Below are 23,682 nucleotides of genomic sequence, written 5' to 3'. Positions count from 1 at the left end.
GCCAGAATCAGAAACAGTCCCAAGTCACCACATATAATAAACTGGAATTGTATTTTGCTAGATAGTTACAATCAAATTGAAAATACGAACCTTTACACTTTAAAATTCTGAATTACCTTTAAAAAAATCATTTACTGAATGATGCCATTCAAATTGAGTTTTTATAATAAGCCCTCATATAAAAACTTACCGTTTCAGCATCCACAAAGACTGTTGGGCATTCTGAACACATCATCATCACTTCCAGTGAGCTTTTAAATTTGGTACCAATGCGCTGCAGACTCTCACCAAGAAAGCTGACTGCCTCATTAGTTATGTCTCCAAACTTTCTTTGAATTGACTATGGAGAAAACATAAGAAAAATGTTAGTATTTCATATGCAGCCATTTTTCATCTTTAAGTGAAAAAGCATAATATATAATTAGAGCAACCTTTTATTTTAAAACTATTATTTTAGTGATATATAGAATTCTAAAAACTGATCTGTAAATCCTTGTTTTTAGGCACTTCTTTAGCAAACATGGTCATTTCTAAAAATGCTCAAAGGTTTACAAAATAGTATTACTGAAAAAAGAAACTAAATGGTACATGCCATTCATCTCCCTATTCCTGAGATTTCTTTCATTACAAAAGACACAAGGAATACATGCTGTACGTCCTTGGAAATAAGGTCACCACATATCTGAAGAATTAGCTCTTCTAAAGCTAAGTTCTACCTGGAAGAAACTTTCAGTAAAAGCAGTTTACTCTCTTTGGCTATCAGCTGCCATCTGACTTTAATTAAAGTCAAAATGCATCACAGGTAATATCTTTTCAAAACTGAAGAATATTCATTCACCTTAAACAACCAGACAGTACCTGACCCATAGAGAGCACTCAATGAATTAGACTACGTATTAATAGTACTATCACTATACACATACTTAATGTGTACCTACATGTATGTGTGTAGCACTGTTAGATGTCATTGTGATTAATTAAAAAAAAACAAAAAACCATAAGCCACAATCTCAGGCATCAAGAAATTTGTATCTCTGGAAAGAAAAGACTGTGAATAGGAAACCAAGTAGCAATGCAAAAACTACAGACTTAAGTAAATAGATGCTCCAGTTAACAAGCACTAACCTTCCAGAAGGGAGAGACTGGAGGTTGGAGAAGTTGGGAAAACTGCGGTGAGTGTATGTACTTAGCTTGGTCTTCTAAGATGGACAAAATTTGCTTAGGGAGGAAAGCTGGCAGGTGGTTCAGAAAATAATACTTAAATGATGGCATTTCTCTCTGCCTTGGTTTCCCTGGCTACAGAATGCTAAAGCATATAGGTCTGTTGTAAGAATTACTTAATGTGAAGCATTTAGCATAGTGCCTGGCATGTAGACAGTACTCAATAAATGTAAGCTCATGTTATTTAGGGTTGAAGCAACCTTGGCTAAAATTGTTAAGGTCTCCACATAGTAATGAAAGTGCCAACGAATTTAACACGTTATGATAAACTGTCTTATGATACTGATGGTACATTCCTTGAAGGCAGGAACCAGGCTTTATATTTCATTGGTATCCCTGCTGGTGCCTAGCATCCTGCACCAGAATTTATCAGTTGTTCTGAAGTTTTATTCTAATTGCCTTAGGGGAGGTATCTGTACTAGTCATTGTATAACGTGCCAGCGGTACTACAGTGTCAAAGTGTAAATTTAAATTTCACTATCTTAGAGGGGAGGGTATAGCTCAAGTGGCAGAGTGCATGCTTAGCATGCACAAGGTCCTGGATTCAACCCCCAGTACCCCTTCGAAAAATAAAGAAGTAAACCTAATTACCCCCCCCCTCAAAAACCCTAAATAAACAAACAAATCACAATTCAAAAAAATATTTACAAAAACCCTTCCAGTCTGTTAAATAAATAAGTAAATAAATTTCACTATCTTTGGAAAAAAAATTTGTTTAAAAGAAATCAATGGGCATATTAAAATCTGAGGTACTGATTTTAGGCAAAACCCCTAACTTTATCAGGTAACTGTAATACGAATTCAGAACCCGGAAACCTCACTGACCTGAAACAGCCTGGAAAAAACGTGAAAAGTAAACACGGCACAGGACCCGTCAGAGTCAGACAGCATCTGGTTGACGTGGCAGCGCCAGGCCTCTTCCTCGTCGTCATACGCTACCGGCTGGAACGCAGCGATGATGGCAGAGAGGAACGGCGACGGCAGAGGGGATGTCTGTGCGTCCGGAAAGCCATCTGGCTCCTCTTCATCTTGACTGTCAACACAAATACAGCCATCATAATACGACCTTAGAAGAGTACACTTGATTACTTACAACAGTGTAAGCCCTCTAACACAGATTATTTTTACTCACATATACACACTGATTTAGAAAATGCACTTTGTGAGAAAGCACAGATAAGCAGATTTTCTTATTTATCCTTGATCTGTTTATCATCTTTGGAATTAGGACTCTCATTTCACACGACCGCCTTAAAACAACCCAAGTCCTACACTATGCCAGGGTAATGGAAATAATTTCAGTAACTTCTGTGAATAGTACAGATTAGAATGCTTTCATTTTAAATGGTCAATTTTGGAGGCTTTTTATTTGAACAGGCCCACATTGACAATGAGAATACTTTAAAAGTGTTTCTTATGTACTTCTGTGTCAAGGGCTATGTAGTAGGTGCTCTGTATGGATTGTCTTCATTCAGTCTTCACAGCAACTCAGTGACAGTTAAGTACTATTATTAGCCTGATTTTTTACCAATGAGGAAACAAAAAGTTCAATGATGTGCCTCTGCTACTGAGTAGGAAATGACAGAGCCAGAATCTGAAGCCAGGACCATGGGTCCAAGCCCAGTGTTATAAAGCCATGACACACACTATGTGCCTCGCAGTATGGCAGTAACAGATTTGACTCAAAGAAACATAAGATCTGGCCATTTTCTTTGAGGAATTTATAATCTCAACAGTCAGATAATCCATATAAAAATGAGACAGTGAAAAAAGATGGAAATAATTTGGGTTGGACATGCTGTAAAGAAATGTGTGATTTGGGGACTTAAAGATGAAGTGTTTGGAGTCAGACTCCTTAAAGAAATGTGTAACTCAAGGTCTTAAAACTGTATGTTTCACAGTAAAGGGCAGCTCCACACAGTTTTACAGAAATTATGGAGCAATTCATATGGAAGAGAGATCGGAGAAGATTGGGGGAAAAGATCAAAACGAAGCAGACATTTGAAGTGAAAACTGAAATTCTACTTCAGAAAGGTTAATTTTTAAAATGTCACTGTGGTGATTGACTTGAACAAAATGTATCCTTTAAGCTTGAGTAGATACACCCCTTTATTTAGTAGGGATGTTCTAGTCTATTTCAACTTCAGCAACTGGCCAAAGTCCAGTCTTTGGCGGCAGCCTTTAAGACAGCCAGACAGCAGAGTTATCTACCCCTGCAGCATTTCTCGCAAACCTGAACTTGTGTATGATCAATGAGTGAGTGACCGCAGAGGCTACGGTCATCTCCAAGTCAGTAACATGAACCAGGTGTGTCACCAAGATTTGTTGTTAACATCTGAATGTACACTTTCAAATATAGGTGAGCATTCTACATAGAGTGAAAAATCTCATGTGCTGTGTATGTTACAATTCTGTTATCACTTGAAGTATAAATGAAAATCTTTTACTGTAGGAGCACAACGCTGATATACTGCATTACTAAATATTAATTTTTATATGAAAATTATTATCAAGGCAGCTTCATATTGTTGAATAGGGAAATAGATACACTGATGGAGAGGGCATTAAATTAGATGCCTTTATAAAGAACACTATTTTGAGCCACAAATATTTATAAAATTAACATAAAAAAGCAAAATAGTAGATATAGATTATATCATAATTACAACCATTAAAGAGTTGTTTGGTATATAAGTTACCAAAATGTCCACAAAAATTTCCTTTAAGAACTATGTGTGGTAACTGATTATTCAATTTCATCAGCCCATGAGTGAAAAAAAAAGTCCTATTTAAGAATTCTTCATACCTTGTGGCAATAAATTTTGAATGCAGGGTACGTAAATGTTTAAAAGCAATATTCTAACATCTCACAGGGTCAATAAACGATGAGTTCTGCCCATTATGTAAGTCAAACTTTAAAAATCTGACCATTGATAATAAAACTACAAAATAATTTTTGGAATATATTTCAGACTTGTTCTGGTATCACAGTCGTTCATTCCAGGATTTGATGCCTGGCTCAGGCTATGGCCCAGTATTGACTTTAACACTTGGCCATTCGGCATTCTGCCAAAACAGGTGCCCGGTGTACTTCTAAATGTAGAAGGCCACTCGCTTTGCTCTGAGAATGGCCTACTTGTTTTTCTTTAAGTGAATGTCAATAAGAGAAAATAAACCTATTGCATTAACTCATTTTACCTTTCAAACATAGACAGAAATGAAGTCAGCATGCTGGCCCAGAGGGCCATAGCTGGGAGGGGCCGGAGTCTCACCTGGACAGCCCAGAGAAGTCTGCCTCCTCCTCTTCACATCGTTCATCCAGCTCCTTCAGAGCTAAGGTGACGTCTTCATCGCAGACTGACCCGGGGTAGCTCTCGGGAGCCGGGGGCTCTGGCACGTCAGATTCCTCTAAATCGAGAAGCCCCTGACACACAAGAGAGTCCTGCCGCTCCTGAATAATGTACGGCCCTTCATCTTCAAAGGCTGTAAGGACCTGTTCCTCCTTTAATACTGAACTTGTATCCTGTAAAACAATCATAGTTTTTACGGACTTTAACAACACTATAAAAGAATTTCATCAGCACAGAATAAATGACCATTGTCACCAATATATATCTATTTTAGCAGGCAGTCTTCATTTGCACAGTTTAATAATGTTTGGAGTTTTTGGACTCTGATCATATAAACTGTTTTTTTTTTTTAAATAGTTCCAAGTTTAAAACATTTTGAAAGTAAAATGTATCACCTGATGCCACATAGAAACACCAAGGAGATCTTTTTCCTTTTAATAGGATTTAGGGGTTTACTTAGAAATACATCCTTTGGTGAAAGACCTTCTCTCATACATATTCTAATTCTACATAATTTGTTACTATTAACTCTCTCTTACTTGAAATGTCATTGATTTCATCATGCTAGAACCTTACATCCAGTGAATTATGGACAGAAGGAGGGGAGATAGTTCAGGATGGTTAACCCACTGGTCCTGTGGGGCTACCCGTGAATCGAGAACAGGTCTTAACCCATCAGGAGGCTGCTGAATGGAAACAAGGAAGGCAGCCTTACTGTGTAAGTGGGCTGAGTACTTGGGATGGAAGATTTTCTCTCAAATAATAAGGCCACAATAACTCATTCAGGTTTGAGTACTAAGGATGCTTCACAGAAAACACTGGGAAATTTTAGATTGTTGTACTTTTGAGAATTAAATGAACTACAAACTCACTTATCAAAAAGAATGCCTGCATTCTCCTAACTCTAAACAAATGATAATGGAAGTGTGGGTTATAATGTGTACTCATATATTTCCTTCCTGTCCATCGTAACATCACTGAAATGTCGTTGCTGTGTGCCTGGCATGGTGCAAAAGTTCGACAGATATTGGTTGAATAAATGAACTACCCACTATTAAAAAAGAAAAATACTTCCAGGGTGTATATCATGACTTTATCAACACCAGTTTTAACTGGCATAAACATTAATTGATCAGTTTGAAAATAAGCACTGATGGCCTCACAGTTTTAGGAATAAAGATCCACTTCTATCACTGCTTAGACCTACGGCTCCTACTTAGTTGCACAGTAGTTTCTCATCTTTTTTTCACGGGTGAAAAAAGAACTTTCCTCCCAAATTATGAAAAGTAAGTGAAATCCAGAGACCCTGACCTTGGACCAGCCTGGGCTTTTGTTTACTCATCTGTAAAGTTTATGTATAAAGCAAAGGATTTTGACCAGATTCTGGGTTGAGTGCTCTGGGGTAAATTAGTAAGTACAGTTCGAGTGCAAACTGGTAATGGGCTTAGGCTGATGTGCAAATGACAACAGTGTACAGCAGAGCATGGTAAGTGTAAGGTAAGTACCCTAAGTGATACCCAGAGGGCTACTGGTGCTCAAAGAAGGGAAAGATCAAGCTGCGTGAGGCACCGGAGACTGTCTCTTTGGCGAAAACAGATGATGTTGGGCTTTGATTAAGGTGGGGTAGCAATAGTGTTATGGACTGACTGTTTTGGTCCCCTCAGAATTCTCACCCCTAACCCCCAATGGGGGTGTGAGAGGTGTGTCCTTTAGGAGGTGATTGGGTCATGAGGGTAGAACCCTCATGAATGGGATTAGTGCCCTTATAGGAAGGGGACAGAGAGCTAGCTTGTTCTTTTTCCACCACGTGAACAAGAAGAGCTATCAGGAAGAGGGCTCACCAGACAGTGCGGGTGGCACCTTGCTCTGTGACTTCCTGGCCTCCAGAACAGTGAGAAATGCATTTCTGTTGTTGATAAGGCACCCAGATGATTGTATTTTGTTATAGCAACCCAAGCTGCCTAAGACAGATAATATCTCAAGGAAAAGGACTTAGAAGATATCAAAGGCATAGAAACATGGTAGGAAAACACAAGTGTACTATGGCAACACTGGTCTGGAGTTAGTTACGCAGGGAAAGCAGCAAATTATTTGAGTCTTCACAGAGCAGTACTTTGTAAATAATAGAGTATATCACTCCTTAATCATTCCAATAGCTTATATTTAGTACATTCTATTTAAGGTTTCCATCTGAATCTTTTTCTTAGAGATTTGGCCATTAAAAGGGTAGGCATTAGTTATTCAGAGAGATAGTTTAAGTAGTAGTGCTAAAGATATTTCTACACCTAGAATTTTTATTGGTATTAAGTCTTCCTTCTACATCAATATATCATGTTGAAATAACCCACCAAACTTCTTAGTTTAATGTCTTCACTTCTCATTAGTGTACACCTGTATTTTGTTGTCATTTGTTCTGGAATAATAATTTGAAAATAGGTAATTTGGGCAATTTGTTTTACCTAAAGTTAGTATTATAGAGTATATGCTGAAATTTTTAATAACACCTAGATTTCATGAAGAGAGTGCTTTTTGGCTAATGGAATGCATTCCACTGTTATATGCAGACTGTGAGAATCAAATTTTCCTGAATTTTATCTTATTACATAATGACAGTCTCTCACACACACAAATTCAAAGATTCATTTCCTATAAGGAATAGTTTCTGCCATACATGATTTGGTATCTAAACTATTATAAATGCTAGAAGAAATCCGTCTGTGGAGGCCTCTCTGATAAACAAAGGTAAAGAATACCATCCCTTCTAGAACTCAAAGCGTAATTTGTATATATTACAGAGAAGGGACGGACAAACTGAGCTCCAGAGTTTCTGTCATGAGGCGGATGCTTTGGCCTATTCTGTTTTATCTTCCTGATATTAACATAATGTAAGGGAAAAAAATTCAAATAAACATTTCTAGGACTTCTTTAGTTCATAAAATATTTCATCTGTTAAGATTAATTGTATTCCTCATCTCAAGAAATTGCTTTATAACAATATAGATACCATATATACCCATATATATCTATGTAATAGACTTAACGGTTTTATTTCAATATCTTAGTGCTTTCATACTTTTTTTAAAGGGGCAATTTTGGGTCATTTGACACTGGCGTATCAGGGAAAAACAAATTAGGCCAACATATCCAACAGATACAAACTTGAATTATTCCCTTGTGGACATCCATTCTTTTGGTGATAATTTTCATGACAATGGAACTATTTCTAATTCAAATAATATATTTCAAAAATATCTCCTTCAGTCTCATCTGCCAGTGTCACGAAGTTTATAGTGATAATGAAATATACTACTGTAAGAGGAAAAACCTAGAAAATTAAAGTATTTTTCCTTTATTAAAAAAAAGTATCCTTAGGAACTTTATGGCGGCTTGGAAGTAGGCCCCTTAAGTATTGCTGGATGAATGAATGTCTCATCTGACATAACACAATTTCCAATGTATATTGAAATATAGATGAATTTCTAATTCATTTCCAATAAATATGAATTATTTCTAAGAGGTAGTTTACTCATGGTGATTACAGCTATTTTAATAATCAAAAATAAAAGATTTCCCCATTAAGTAAAATTAAAATCACACAACCATTAACTATACTGCTTTTGTTAAAAAGGTATTTCTTGTATCAGCCTGCCGTTTCCCAGTGTTTCTAATGAGAAAGTCTGACCTGGAACATACAGCTACACCGGACAGTAGATTAACTGGTGGCTGATGCTCAGGTAACGAGTCTTCCAACACCGAGTGGAACATCGTTCACTTAAGGTGCAGCCCTAAACCCCGTCAGCTCTGCCCATACACATGTCCCTGTCCGCACACTCTGGCTTTGTCCAGGCCCCTCTCTCGGCCTCCTGTCCTCCCAGCACACCTCTGTCATTGAGACTTTCTTGAAACACCAGTCAGGCTGTAACCTTCCCTGACGACAGACTGCAAGCTCCACGTGGCCGGTGCAGGTGCTAGAACTGACTTTCCTTTTTCCACCAAAAAAAGGCGAGATTCAAAAAAATAAACATAATCAGATCCTGTCCTTCTGCTTGAAATCCTCCTGTGGCCACCTGCTATGTGGCCTCTAAGATGCCCTTGAGAGCACCTTGCCCTCCCCTGGCCGCGTCTGCCCCCATCCACTTTCTGGGGTTCACTGTGTCACACACCCCCCACTGCCAGCCAGCGTGGCTGCTCCTCAGATGCACCCCGGCCTTTTCTGCTCCGGCCTCTCTCCCAGGCCTGGAACGGTCTTTCTTCCTCCACACTCTCAAGGGCTGGCTCCTCCTCCTCACTTAGCTTTCACCTCAAATGCCACCACACTTTCTCCCTCACCAAGTCCACATGACTCTTAGATTTTCTTAGTATCAACAGTAAGAAGACCACTCTCTGATATATTCTTTATGTTTTACCTGTTTCCATGTTCGTTCTGTCCCTCCTACTAGAATTAAGCGCCACAACCCAGGAGCCGTTGCCCGTTTCGCACGGTGCTGTACGCCCAGGGCCTGGGATAGCGCCCGGCCCGCCGTGGGGGCTCAGTGAGCCCTGGTTAAATGCCTGGCTGCTCGTGTGCCCTGTGTTCCCACCCAGGTGTCTGGTACAGGGCCTGTCACACAACAGGCGTCTCTGGAAAGAACGCAAATTCACGACCTCCTGTCATCTCAAGGTAAAGTCTGACTTTAGCATGGCGTGTGGGGCCCAGCACGTCTCAGACCCACCCGTCTCTCCTGCTGCTGCTGCTGCTCCTCCTCCTGCGTTTTAGCCTCAAAGACCGAACATCTTGCTGCTACCTGAACACACCATGTAGCTTCACGTGACAAGTCTTCCTACGTGAAGTCCCTCTGCCTGGAATGTCTCAGTTACCATGAAGCCTGTCCTTTGCCACCGTCACCCCGAATGCACAGCTCATCAATCTCTCCTCTGAGTTTTTACAGAGCCTCGAACATGTCTATTACTGAGTTTCTCATACTGACATGTAGTTTTTTTAACCTTGTCTGTCTCCTTTAATAGATAATGGACACTCTTGAGACCAGGGCCATGCCTTATTCATCTTTCTAGTACCTAGTGGAATGCCTAGCATCCAGTACATCTCAATAAATGTTTGTTGAATCGAATGATCTAAACTTCAGCCATACCAATATGAGCATTTAAAAAACTGTCCAAATGCCTTCATTTCAAAGTAGGTTTGCCTACTGTCAAGATGTATAATACACTGTCGGCACAGTAAGAACATGAGACTTCAACTTACTCAGACAATAAGATTACTAACTAGACTGGTCTAGATCTAATAAGTACATTAATTTGGTTAACACTGAAAAAATGTAGTATTTTCCTAACACCAAAGCATAATAGCACATACAATAGAGCTATAGCAATTATAGTTTTAAAAAAGTATATAAAAAAATCTTAAAAAAATAACTAAGAAAACTAATACTTACTTATTTTTGATCAGTCATTAGCTTGGAATCTGGCTTACTTCTCACAGGCCTTTCCAAAAAACATAAAACTAGTAGTTCCAAAGTCTTTCTAAAAGGTTTCCTTTGACCAGCTGCTAACACAGCTAGCCTGAGGTTTTGATCCCAATTACAGCACCAATCACAAAAACCCAAACACAAAGCAACAAAGGAAGGAAAAACAAAAGCGGTCCTTCAGAGAAGGCACAGCGCCACAGAAGATGCTGCCCGTCCCCAGAGAAGCACCTTACATTAACCTAATCACATTCTGCAGCACAAAATGCTCATTAAAAACACTCAGGGTTATTTTTAACCTGTAGGTCATTTCCTTAATCCATCAAATTTTTTTTTTTTTAACCATCGGATTTGACTGTTTCACTTAAAGCAACCCAACAGGTTAGAAATACTGGAAACAAATCAAATAATTAGCATATCAGATGACAACTCTTCCGAAAGAAAAGCAAGGGATGGAACGGATTGCTTTAAAAGGAGCCCAGATTGGCCACGCACCAGCCCCCACATCTCCCCACCTCAGGCAGCTGGCTGTTAGCATTATCTAGGGAAGCTTCCAAACTTGGGGTCTCATCTCTGATTTGCAGCACTTCTTCTGTTGAGATGCTGCCAGTGGAATCTTGAGACTGAAGAAGTAAGTCGGGATGGTCTGGCAAAGTTTCATCCACAGCAGTATCGTTGTTTAACTAAAAGGAGAGATCATAAAAGGAGGAATTCATCTCTGAGTCAGCAATGGTCACAAAGGCCACAGGAAACATTCTATGTCATAAGATAATCTGGGGCCATAGTTTTAAAGAGCTTCTTCGACTTCCTAAAATTATCTGTTCCCCTCATTTCAGTCTATCCCAGAATTGGTGCTGTTAATGCAAGCAGCTAGGCCATCGGCAGAAATGAAACAGCCATTAATATGGTTACATTTTGCTAAAGAAGAACTACCAAAGTGGAAGAGCTCTATGTGACTATGCTCATCTTGAGCTAAAATGAATATTTTACAGTAATGTCTTATGTTTTCATGTGGTCATTTCATTTCATTTCAACTGGAGGGTAGGCACGTAAGTCTGAACTGGCTGTTCACTTAGTTCAGCAAGAATCAATATCATAAAACTGTAATAAGACAAAAAGAATTAGCACAATGAAGTTGCTGTCATGGCAGGCCAGCATTAGTGGGTTTACGTTTTTTGAAAACTAGTCGTAATTAGAAAAAAGAAAATATTACAATTTTTTCTCTGTTAAGCAGGGTTATACATTTTTCACAGTCAAAATTTAATATAAGAAAAACCAAGTTCGTGATTCAGAGGAGGTAAAGGCAAAAACTATGTATTTTTTTTCCCCTATGAGGGGGAAGCAACTTCAAATTCTTTTTCAATCTCACTACCACTATGACTAGGGTTGGCCTCGAGAGGAGACAAGTCCGTTCTGCTCTGAGGTTCTCCTGGGAGCTAACCTTTGTTAAGCAATTACTATACTGTCCGCCCCATGAAATTCCCATGAGACAGGCACCCCCGGGGGTCCTGTTTTAAAGGAGAGAGTAGGTAACTTGACTGCAATTCCACAGCGGGTTGGTGGCAGGATGCCAGCCTCCAGTCTGGCCCCAGGGAGGGCCTGTGCCTCATTCAGTGGGTCACTCCTGCCATTAACTCCCATTTGCTTAAATGCACACAGTCCGTGGAGGGGCAATCCATAGGTGGCCTGGATCTAGAGGCAGACCGCCTGGTTCAAACCCATTTATCAGCTATGTGTCCCAGGACAAGTCACTGCACCTGCAGATGGGCAGTAACCACACTGTAACAATCACGTGGCTGCAGGGAGAGTCCTAGTGACTAATCCATGTGAACACCTTGACCTGGTGCCCCTCAAACACTCAGCCAGCGGTAACTACTGCTACTGTTATCAGCAACAGCTTATCACTTAATACGCAAAAGGGAGTTCGTTGACAGTCATATTGGGGAAATAGGAGATGCCAAAACAGGAGAGGTGACAGGAAGCCAAGCCCAAAACGACAACTGTGCACGTTGTCTGAAGCCAGTTCAGCCCCGCCACTCAGTGCACTGCCAGCACTTCACGAGCAGCTGATGCGACATTAAATTAGAGGCCTGACACGGGCACCCATGTAAGAGCTGTGTGACTGGCTGCTATATGGTCCTCACTAGCTGGTTTGTCATCATATGAGCCGCATGGTTGCTCCACATGCCTTCTCTTTCCTCATTCTGCCGTCTTCAAGTTCCAACTCAGCTGCCACTGCAGGTTTAGCGTTCCCTTCACCCCGCATTCCTGAACAGACAGACCACTCCTTGCAGCCTTCATTTCCTATCTCTCTCTCTCTCTGAATCTTTGCTGTCTGGCCTTTGGAATACTATTCAGAGCCTCCATACAACTGACTTGATTTTGCAAAGAGAGCAAGGTTGTCCTCCATTAATGAAGAAAGAAAAGCAGGTGGAGAATTAAGCAGGGCTGGTGTTCACACCAGTACCAAAACATGTATCATTCAAGCTGAGGGCCTCTCAGAACGCCCAGCACAAGTCACCGTCACCAGGGGAGAAGCAATAGAAAATGTGTCTCAGCAGCTAAGGGGTGTGCAGCATCAAATGTCTAGTTCTGTCATGACTAATGGAACACTCCATCACTGCTACGATTCTGTATTTTCATTTCAGTGAGCATTTTACCCACATGGAAAAGACAATCAGAATATCGAGAAACACTAATTACTAAGTTGGAAGTTAAGAGGAAGAAGAGACCAATTGTCGCTGGGCGAACAGGTCACTGTACCATCTGCGTGCGTGAGAGTATCTGGCTGGCTGTGAGCGCCGCCTCTTCTTCTGAGGACTCGTCCGTGTCCTCCTGGTTTGTCAGGTTCAGGCTGGGGGTGCTGCTGGAGCACTGGTACTCCTGGAGGGACGGCGTGTCTCCTTGGTCAACACTGTCCAGGGAGCGCCTGCGGACGCCCCAGTTGAAATTGTCCATACTTTCACCCTGGAAAAGCAAAACACCATTTCTGAGATCTCAATACATGCTTACAAATGTAGGAAATGTAATACACCGGGAAAACATACACCAAGATGAAAAAAACTTAATGCATTGTCATAAGCAGAGTTTCAATCAGCCCTTCAATTTCTTGAAACTTTTAAAACATCATTCAATATTTATATTTAAAGAGATCAAAATATTTGGTTGATAACCTGTTTTAACTGAAGGATTTTCTTGGCTTTCCATCTTGTACTACTGGGGACCAACTAAATCTAATACCTAGGCCATTTCTATTCTAATACACAAACACAGATGGGACCACAAAAAAGACACATACATCACAGGTGACAACAGATGAACAATTCACAACACCAGGCTGCAACTTACCTGCAGCTCCTGGTTAGCAAAAAGGAAAACACACAGAATTAGAAAGAACGAAGACAAACATTTAAATATACGCTACACTTTTGGGGAAAACTCTTTGCTTTCTCAAACCCAAAGACTGATTCAAGCTCTGGATTAAGCTTTGTGCAGGAAGCCAACATGTGATTCAAATTACTTTTTTATGCAAAATATATTGTGAAAAAGTCAGAGACAGACATTTAAAACAACATTTCTGTGATACACTGTGGCAACACAAACTTATTAAGAAAAACCTTCCAAATTTACATAGATTTAATACTGGATACAATGCAAAACTGACTTAAAATACCCACATTCAGTTGACAACATGTAGGGTCACAATTATTTTAGACTGTCAGGTGGTTCTGGCTAAATCCAATGGTTATTTTTTTGCTACAAAGTAGTTTAAAATTAAGATCATAGCTATCAAAATATAACCTTTGCCAACTTCAAAAGGTCAACAGGGAATCAGACAAATTTCAATTTAGTCCCACTTACGGATTTATATAGTAAGTTATGTTTCTGTTATTCCAAGCTGATTCTCCTTGTGTAAGGGATGTAATTCTTACACTCTTTCTTAAGCTCTGACATGACAAATCATAGTGAACTGGCTAGCAAAATATGATTTACATGTATTCCTTTACCCAAGAGGAACTGTCCAGAATAGAGGTTTTTCAAATTTTTTTTTCTTTTAAAATAAAGCAGAGGAATACTAATTTCAAATGAAATTTATGGTGGAAGTCAACTGTGCAGAACTGATGAACAAAAGCAGAGCTGCTCTGGTTGAAAAAGGTGGCCAGGAGCTCTGCCCATTGGCCCTTGGACCTTTCCCTGTTTCTCAGGGGTCCTAGAAGCTCGGAGGTCTGCAGGTCAGACTTTGAAAGCCACCTTCCTTGAACATATCATTTCACATATTATGATGCAGCATAACACATAATAAGGTCAATGGCCCAAGATACATATATTTGGTGAATGAATGAATACACACTGTGGGCTTTCAAGGTTGGGGACTATTTCAGGAGTTTCATTAGCAGTTAAGTTTGTTTTGTAGCAAAGTATTTCCTGTGACCATGTTCAAAGCAAAACTATGATTTAGGTTTTAGAAAATCTCTATCATTTGATTTGGCCGAATTATGAGGTATAAATTAGCACTACTCTCCTGAAATTACTGTGACTTACATGAAAGACAGAACTACAATAAGTATCTTTAATTCATTCTAAGGTTCTTTTCAAAAGCCATATTTATTACTACAAACATTTGAGAGTACTGGACTTGAAAGCATGTGAAGTGTTCTTTGGAAAAAGAAAAAGCAAACAAAAAGAAATAACCTGACCATTACAAAAATGTCAAGAGCCTGCCTTTAGAAATTCTAAATTCTGCTGTGAAAAAAGCAAGTATCTACAGAAGAATTTCGAAGTGGCTCATGCCTGTGAAGTAGAGCAGTGGGTCTCTTCAACCCACCACACTTCCTTGCCTGAATGTGCAAGTCTGTCCTATTTCCTACAACGTGGTTTTCAAGTTGTAGGAGTGATATCAATTTTAGAGGGTGGTGACCTGCCCTTTTCAAAGAAAAAAACTGAAATGAAAGAAATAGAAAATACATAGAAAATGCATAGCATAGAGTAAGGACGCATATTCTTGAAACTTTTATTTTAAAGTGTGTCTGTACATATACACTCGGATGCGATATAAAATGTATTAGCAATGGCCACAGTTAAAAAAAAAAAAGTTTATAAGCCTATAAGGTGCTGGACAATACTTGTTCTTGGTTTCCTATGAACCTGCCCAGTTTGGGAATATGTAAACGGTGAGCTATTACATAGAGCTTGTGCTGCTCATAAGCTAGTCTACGGCATCTGCTGGACTCTGAGGCACTATGGTCACATCCTCATATCTGCAGGGGAGGCTGAAGCAGCCAGGAGGGCTTCCCTAACCCGGTTTCCTATCAACAGCTGTTGGTGTGACCTGGCAGAGGCCATTACCTTTCACTTCTCCACTTCGCCTATTTGAGCCCAAGGAAACACCCCTGAAGAGGGCTGATGAATGCATGTGAGTTCTACGAGTGACTTTAACGTCCTGGGAGAGAGATATATCAATGGCATGTTATGGACACATTATAGGCATTTTGGGCTCTTGAATATAGATACTTACAACAATTTTAGAATGAACACTTTTGTGATCTATTTGACGTGAACTTTTCAGGTTTAGGAAACTGTGGTTTAGGGGACCAGCATCACCAACAGGAATAGGTCTCAAGTAGCCCAACACAACCAGGGTAGTGAGCAATCCTATTATTGTTGCCACAATGATTGTTTTAGAAATTGGCAGATGCCCCAACTTGGGTCAGTGAGATGTGACAAGAAGTGTGCTAAAGGTGTTTGGGAGAGGTACTCCTTCACTTCCGTGAGAGCATGTTCGGAAGTGACCCTCGCTTCCTCTGAACACTGCTGTGTGGGGACACAACCAAGACCATCTGAGGTCAAGCTGACTTGTAGAGACGGGCAGAGCCTAGCGAACTGCAGAGAAATGGCCAGAAACAGCATGGAGGCCCATCCACATAAGCTCTGGCTCTGGGCTTGCTCGGTTTTGTGAGCTGGTAAATCTACTTTTTGAGTTGGATTTTCCATTCAGGAAGCATCTAAGCTGACACAACTATCAATTTTCTCTAAACTGAATCAATGTGGAGGAGAAAGCCCTGGTATTGAATGAAATGAGGCATGTAGGGGAGCTGGCACAATCCTAAAGAATAAAGCGGTGAGCAGTGTCAGGCAGGGGCTCGGCCCCAGCAGAGCGTTCTTGACAGCCAAAGCCCCTCAGCCGTCCAGTTAGCTTCAGGGCCACCCTCTTTAAAACTGTTTGATAAATTTAATGTAATTTTTTTACTGTTCTGCTGCACATTAATTAGTATCGCTCATGTAAACATTTAAGAGTAAGCACACTCTACATTAAAAAAAATACTTTTGAAGAAATCCATTTTTACTTTATATTTTTAAAGATAAAGAAAAAAAAAATTAGATGTTCCTTTTATTTCAGACTTCTTCTGCTATTGACTAATTGTACTAACCATATTTAGTCCCCAATTTAGATTGTTACCTTTTGACCTTACTCTGACCTTAATAAGCAAAGATCCCAGGGTTAAAACCCTTGATTCACATGCAGTTGTAACTAGCCTATAAATATTATCAAAGAAGGCCACACCCTTACCTCTGCATCTTCCAGCTCAACATCTAAAAAGTCAAAATCCTTAAAAACGCCGAACTGTTGTTCACTGCTGGTGTCTTCCACAGCCACTTCCTCCTCTTGAATTACGTCCTCTGTCGCAGAAATTAGGCTAGTCTGTTGGTCACCGACTTCCAAATCCTCGTTAGAAGAGAATACAACCTGGCCCCCAGCCAAACACAAAAGTGAAAAAGGCCACCCATCAGTGTCGCCATTCTGAATATGGAATCTCAGCACCCTAAGAGCCACCGCTGGCCTCATCTGTCAGTGAGTGGAGTTTTATTTGGTCTAATACCTACTGGGCGAATACTTAATGAGCATGGCTGCCAAGTGCCACAAAGACAAGTGACAGTTTTTTCACTCTTAGTCAACACCGTAAGTCAGGTCAGTTAGAAAAGACAAGCAAGGAGACACAGTAACGTCCCTTCCTTCATGGACTAACATGATTTTTAAAACGTTTACACATGCTTCCACGATAACTCACCGACGGATTCTTCGGAAGGCCAGATTCTGGACCACAGAGAGAAAGTACGTTCATCAGCTTTTCTCTTGTTCTTCTCTGGAGAGAAAGAATATTCAAGCGTTAAGATTACTGATCCAGTAAGAAAATGCTCAAGTTCTCAGACGTACAATAAAACGGATGCTTCTGTTCAAGGAACTTTCACGTACCTGTGATAACTGTGGCCTTTTCCAGCTAACGGGCACCAAGGCGTTAGAATTGGAACCAGAAGAAGTTGAAGAAGTGCTTCTAGTCACAGCAATAACTTTCGGTTTTCCATTTCTCCCAGCTGCGCTGTGCTGATCACCATACTTATTCCCAATAATTGGTGTCTACACAGAAATAAAATGCCCATGTTTGACTCAACTATTTCAACATAAACAGGTCAATAGCGTATCTATACTGACATTTTTTACAAACAACCAAAAAACAGCATAAGGAGAAAGATTACTTGGCATAAGGTACATGTTACAAAAATCAAATGTCTATTTTTTTTTTTAATCAAGAGATTTCACGTTATTGGAAACAAGTCTCTGAGGAGACTACTGGAAAGCTTATCTCTATTTTAAATACAGATCTGCTTTCTTTAAAAACCACCACTTCACCCTTCTCCCTCATGATTATAAAATATGCCCTCTTTGAAAGCTCAGAAAATATAAAAATGATTTTTAAAAGTCACATGTCACAGAAACGAACACAACGTAAATCAGCTATACTTCAATAAAAATTTTTAAAAAAATCACCTGTCATCTCACCAGATTTAATTAATGTCTATTAACATTTTAGTGTTTTTTTCAATGTATATTGTTAACTGTGCTTCAATAAAGTGCTTTTGCAAATATTCAGAATAAGTAACAACTTCAGAGATAAAGATCTGTTTAGTGCTTACTGTGAATCTGGTGTACAATATTTCCAAAATTTATTTCAGTACAATTCCATGATGACCCAAAACTGGGTGTATATTTATTTGGCTTTGTGAAGTGTTTTGAATTTGTATTTGAATATAAGATTCAAGTTCATTTGCATGTCATACAAATCCCCTTATGACCTGGCTCCTGCTTATCTCCCCAATTTCAACTTCCACCACTCCCTCCTGAACTTCACACTACAAAAAAGCCGAACGTGTTCCCCAAGCATAGGGTGCCTTTATGGACCTATGTGTCAGTACGTGTCACCTCCTTTACATGGAATATGCACCAAGCAAAGCCCTAATCACCCTGAACACTGCCTCTAGACTCCAAGGACGCCTTTTCTGATACCACCACCACCCCTGGGCAATTATACTTGGACATTCACCATGTGATGGTGATTTGTCTCCCCCTGCTACACAAGAGTCCCTGGACCATGTGTGATTCATCTCTGTTCCTCTAGTATTATCTCCAGTGCTTACACAGAGCAGGTACTCGGGAATTTTTGATGAAACAAATTGAAATTAAGTATTTGGTATATATCAAATGTTCTGAGAATCCATAGCACTGCTTCAAACAAAATAATTGTTACCCCATCAATATGTGACTTAGAAGAATAGCAAAGCTCAGTTTCTCTATCATATTCCCATGCTGAGTACTCCATGCTAGAAACTCTCAGGTGATATTAACTAGAACATTAGCAATAAACATACTTTCTGTTTAAAAACAATTCACAGTAAGCTTTGGATAAATTCTAATACCAACACTAAACACCCTCAATTTTTAAAATTTTATATAATTCTAATCAATTAAAATGTGAGTAGCTCTCCAATTGTTATCTTTCTCTACTCTCCCACAATACTGGATCAAAAACTTTCATCTTGAAAAACTACTGCTCTGGCTTGTGAAAGACCATTTCAATGGCACCAAAGCCACCAAGAGTGGGCTCAGGTGCTGGAGGAAAAAAAAAAATTTGAGGTCCCTCCCTAAAATGTTGGGCTTCGCAGATCTCAGCTTATTTCAGTCTTGTTTTCCCTTCCATGATTTCAACCGCCCACCTATACAACACTAAAAATCCTTAATTTTTTTCCCCTTCTGCCCAAGCTTTCCTCTAAAACTTCAGATCTCTTCAGATAATAGGCACCTCCGTCAATGCTTCTTAGTCACTTCCAAGTCAATGTACCCAAGGGTGAGCTTATCGCGCCCTCCTTCCCCACTAAGATCTGTTCTCCCAGAATCTCTGTTCTCTTTGAATGGTACCAACATCCACCAAGATGTCAAAGCAACTGTCCTTGATGTCTCTTCCTCACTTAGCACCTTCTCTCCTTCCCATTAAATCCCCTCAATTACTTTCTCAGACTTTGAAAACCATCACTGCCTTCTGTTTCCTCTGCAATTGCCTAGGGACACAGTCCAACATTATCTTTTTCTCCAATTATTCTAACAGATTTCTTCATGATTCCCCACCACCACCCTGTCTGTTTCCTATCCTGTTGCCAGAGTGATCTTCCTAAAATGCAAATCCTAGTATTTCCTATTCTAGCTAAAAATCCTTTAAGAGCTCTTACTGCTTCAAGATAAAGCCGTCTTGTTACTATGTCACATAAGGTCCATATGACCCTGCTGTTCCCCATGCCTCCAGCCTCCTCTCTCATCACACTCTACGTCCAACCTCTGTACTCTGTGCACAAGGTATGCCATACTAACGGAAGTTTCCAGAGCACCGTGCACACTTACAAGCCTTTATTCACACATGCCGCTGCTTCTTGGGTTAATCTCCCCTCCCCAAACTTCCATACATGCCTGTCTAAGGTCACTTATTTTTCAACATTCAGCTCAGATCAGGTTAGAGGTACATGCTATATATTCCTATAGTGCTTTCAACTTCCAGCCAAAGCACTTGTCACAGTGCTTATTTGCCTGTCTGCCTAAGAGGCTGTAGGTGCCCGAGAGTAGGCTTTCTCCCCACCCGCCCCTGTTTTCATAGCACCTGTCACAGCATCCACTGCTGAGTATGAGCTCAGTCAACGCCTGCTGAATGACAGAATGAATAAATGAACAAGTGAAAATTTCTAATAGACCACCCGTATCAACCTCTCAGGATCTTACCTCAGATATATCAAAATGAAAATCTAAGGTCTTCCCAGGCAACTCCTTAGAGACATTATTAAAAATTTTCGCGAAGGATATTTCAGGAGAACCTGTATCTCCTCCATAGGTCTTGGGGATGTCGTTGGGCACAACAAGACTTGCCGAGCGGGACACCACCAGCTTTAAGATGTTAAGGGCTTCCTTCCAGTAAGGACTCTGGTTTTAAAAAATAATAGATGCATGAACATTACAAATACATATTTCATTGAGAACAAAAATTTAGTGTATACTGTAGACAATGAAAATATTATTTCTATAAAAACTCTCATAAATCATTCATTTTTACTTTGAGATCCTTAACAGAGGGTCTGAGTTGCAAAAGGAAAGAAAGTTATTACTTGTACTGTTAGATTTGAGACATCATACACATAATAATGCTGTCAACTCAGAATATTTTATATTTTCCCCAATAAGTGATTTATAAGTATTATTAATTTATAAAGTCTAATACAGCAATCTGGCAGCAGTGGTAAACAAAGGGGTTTACCTTTGTATGTAAACTCTCTAGATGAATGACGTGTATGGCTTTAAGACTCTAAACTTTAAACGTTTTAAATCTTGAAGATAAACATTTTTTAATGCATACTTCCTTTTAAAAAAAAGGAAATATTAAAATAAAAATATTAAAGTACTAAAAAAATTTAGATTTTTCTTAATGACCCAAGGCCCAAGTCACAAGCCCAAGTGCTGTGCTAACAGACAGTCTCCGTGACGCCTGAGTTGCACGCAGTGAGCTCTTCCCTCTCACATGCGGTGGCTCTGTTTTTGAGCTATTTTTCTGCTTCTTAGTTTTGTATATTTCTACCAATATATTTCAGGAATAGTTTATATGAAAGATGTGTATGTGAAGAGGAATTGATGTCTAATAAAGAATTTAGAATATTTTTCTTCTACCATCTACTGAAAAAAATCATACCAAAAATGACTTTTTTACTTACTATGGTACCAAAATCACATCTCAACTTTGTTTTATACATATCGTTTCACAGCTAACAGTTCTGAGCAGGGGGAAATACTATCAAAAAAAAGGAAGTAAAAAATGTTTGGCAGAACTGAGTTATCCAATTTAGTTAATAACACCTTGAGATGATGACACCCAAAGCACAAAATATTTAATAATAATAAAAATGTCCATATGATTTTGTTAGGTATTAAGCACATCATTGTAGAAAACAGTTTACCTTTAACAAAGTAAGACTAAGTAGGAATTATCATCCTTTTTTTCTTACAGAAATAATTAGGACCTCTGGGCCTTGCGAAATGCTAAAACCTCTTCAGGGATGTTTCCATAAATTATATTGGTAGTTGGGTTCTAAATGTCAAAGAATGTCAAGAGTTCAAGTCTGTAGAATGTTTAATGTCTGAATAAAGCAGAAGTCACTAACTGGGATGGCCTATCAGCTAAATATGACCTTGGTTCACTCAACATTTAAAAATAAATTTGAATAGGAAGTTGAGACAACACATTTAAAATGAGGAGATTTTAGAGAAAAATCCAGATTTCTAGCTTCTCTATATAAATTAGAAAATAAAAACTAGAAGTTCTGGCCCCCCAGGTCTGCACTCCAACATCGCAACCATTACAGGAAGCTTAGTTGTGCTGTTCCTTTCGGACAGGAAAGTGCAGTTCACTTCGTCATGAATCCATGCCCTCCTATGGTCACTTGCTTGCCCAGTGGGTATATAAATAAGCCTGTGGTTCTGAACAAAAGCAATGTATCTCTGTTTCACAAATTAGTAATTCAATATGCTATGTATTTCTGTGGGAGTGCTGGCAACTATTTGATGAGTTAAGTTCTTTAAGCCTTAAGAAAAAAAAAAAGAGAAAAGTGGTTTAGAAAAAATACGTAATTGTCACTTGGTGGAGTCATACTCATTGAGAGATAAAACAGAGAAACTAAACAGGGTTACCAAAGAAGTTTATGTTTTTTGAATATTTGCAATCATTGATTTTCAAGGGAATCTAAAAAATAACCCAGATTACCCAACAAAATATCAAAAAACATTTTAATATAGTTTTGTGACTTATTGGAAATGGACTAGAACACAAACTCTTTGCTAGCTGAGTATTTCCATTTGTAAGATTTGCTTCAGTGAATGCAAAAATAACGAGTAGAAACAGAAGGTTTGCATCTGTTAAGGCTCCCAAAGAGTTTGCTCTCTTTGATTAGCTGTAGGTACAATACTGATCTGCTCCTCATGACCTTTCTTCAAAAAGTTCAAAAGTGAAATTTAGTACAGACCAGACTGACTTATCATTTATACTTAAACCGTCTGATTTTCTACCTTCTAAATATCTGGCACTTTTTACCAGACACAGAAAGCAACTATAAAATGCAGACTTATCAAAGAGCCTCTTTTTCTAAAAGTAGTATTTGTTCATTATGTAGAATTTGATTAAAAACAGAAAGGAACAGAGTCATAATCACACTGTCCAGAGATGGTGACAGCTGCCCTCTGTGCACCTTCCTTCCAGGCACTGCTGAAATGAGTATTTGTAGATGCAATCGTTAAAAATCAAAATCAGGAATCAGACCGATTCTGCTTTTTGTCACTAACACCGAGAATAAGTTCCCATGTCGTAAATCTTCCTGGAAACATGATTTATGCACTAACCACTCCCGCTACTCTTAGATAACATTTAAGACGTTTACTGATTTTTTATGATTATGAGTTGTTTTGAGACGAATACTTCTACACAGAAGTCTTGTGGTCACTCACCTGTACGTATTTGCCGATAATCTTTATGATCTCCAGATTAAACTGCTTGACTGGGGCAGCAGATAGGTCAATGTGACTCAAAAGGCTATAGATGATCTGTAGTAATGACTGCTGCATACTGGACAATCCTTTTTCTAATAGCTAAAAGTAATATTAAAAAGTACACTTTAATCAGGTTAAAGAAAATTCAACAGTATTTGCATTAGTGATGTTGAAAACCATAACAGATTTAACCTGAGTTTATGGTTAGATTATTAGAAATACAGAGAATAATGAAGGTAAAGTAAAAGGTGATGTCTATTATTGTTACTTGTCTTTGCTTCAGAAAGGAGAATTAGATGGATTATTTTTCATCTTAATCTCAGTGTTTTCTTTTATATCCTTAACTAATTTAGTTGAACATCATTTATTTTAGGTTAAGAGAAAAACTGCTGTAACCATCATCACCAAAGAATGAATAACTACCCCCAAGCCATTCACATCAGTCACTTAAACTACCCATGTGATTCAGCCAAGTTTCTTAACCAATCTGAGCCTGATTTTTAAGAATAAAATAGTGATACCACATACCTCATAGAGTTTGTAGACAGTTAAATTATATAGCATAGCTTTAAATACATGTAACTAATATTAGTATTGTTGTTAGTAATAATTTGAGAATTATTAATAATACAACAAGGATAACTTACACTAATAAGAGTAACATTTGGGGCAAAGCATTCTCTTTACGGACTGGAAATACACTGCCCGTATGTGGTACCCAATAGGCTGTACTGTGCCAGTGGCA

At 39.1% G+C, this 23,682-nt stretch overlaps 1 protein-coding gene across 4 annotated transcripts in view; it reads right to left on the bottom strand.

The window, feature by feature from the left end:
- Window positions 1-23,682, bottom strand: part of FRYL (FRY like transcription coactivator) — a 140,879-nt gene that overhangs the window by 13,382 nt on the left and 103,815 nt on the right. For all 4 annotated transcript variants that reach the window (XM_064486813.1, XM_064486817.1, XM_064486821.1 and 1 more), the window contains 10 exons: window positions 22,896-23,036; window positions 20,133-20,330; window positions 17,286-17,447; window positions 17,101-17,175; window positions 16,602-16,778; window positions 12,797-13,000; window positions 10,549-10,716; window positions 4,494-4,744; window positions 2,047-2,254; window positions 191-340 (listed from right to left, as the gene is read on the bottom strand). In XM_064486813.1, coding sequence (XP_064342883.1) covers window positions 191-340; window positions 2,047-2,254; window positions 4,494-4,744; window positions 10,549-10,716; window positions 12,797-13,000; window positions 16,602-16,778; window positions 17,101-17,175; window positions 17,286-17,447; window positions 20,133-20,330; window positions 22,896-23,036 — 1,734 coding nt within the window. The remainder of the gene's footprint in view (window positions 1-190; window positions 341-2,046; window positions 2,255-4,493; window positions 4,745-10,548; window positions 10,717-12,796; window positions 13,001-16,601; window positions 16,779-17,100; window positions 17,176-17,285; window positions 17,448-20,132; window positions 20,331-22,895; window positions 23,037-23,682) is intronic.

This window comes from Camelus dromedarius, chromosome 1, assembly GCF_036321535.1.
Source record: "Camelus dromedarius isolate mCamDro1 chromosome 1, mCamDro1.pat, whole genome shotgun sequence".
In the NCBI taxonomy this organism is placed as follows: Eukaryota; Metazoa; Chordata; class Mammalia; order Artiodactyla; family Camelidae; genus Camelus; species Camelus dromedarius.
Note: the sequence above shows the minus strand (reverse complement) of the source record. Positions and strands in the feature narration are given on the sequence as shown.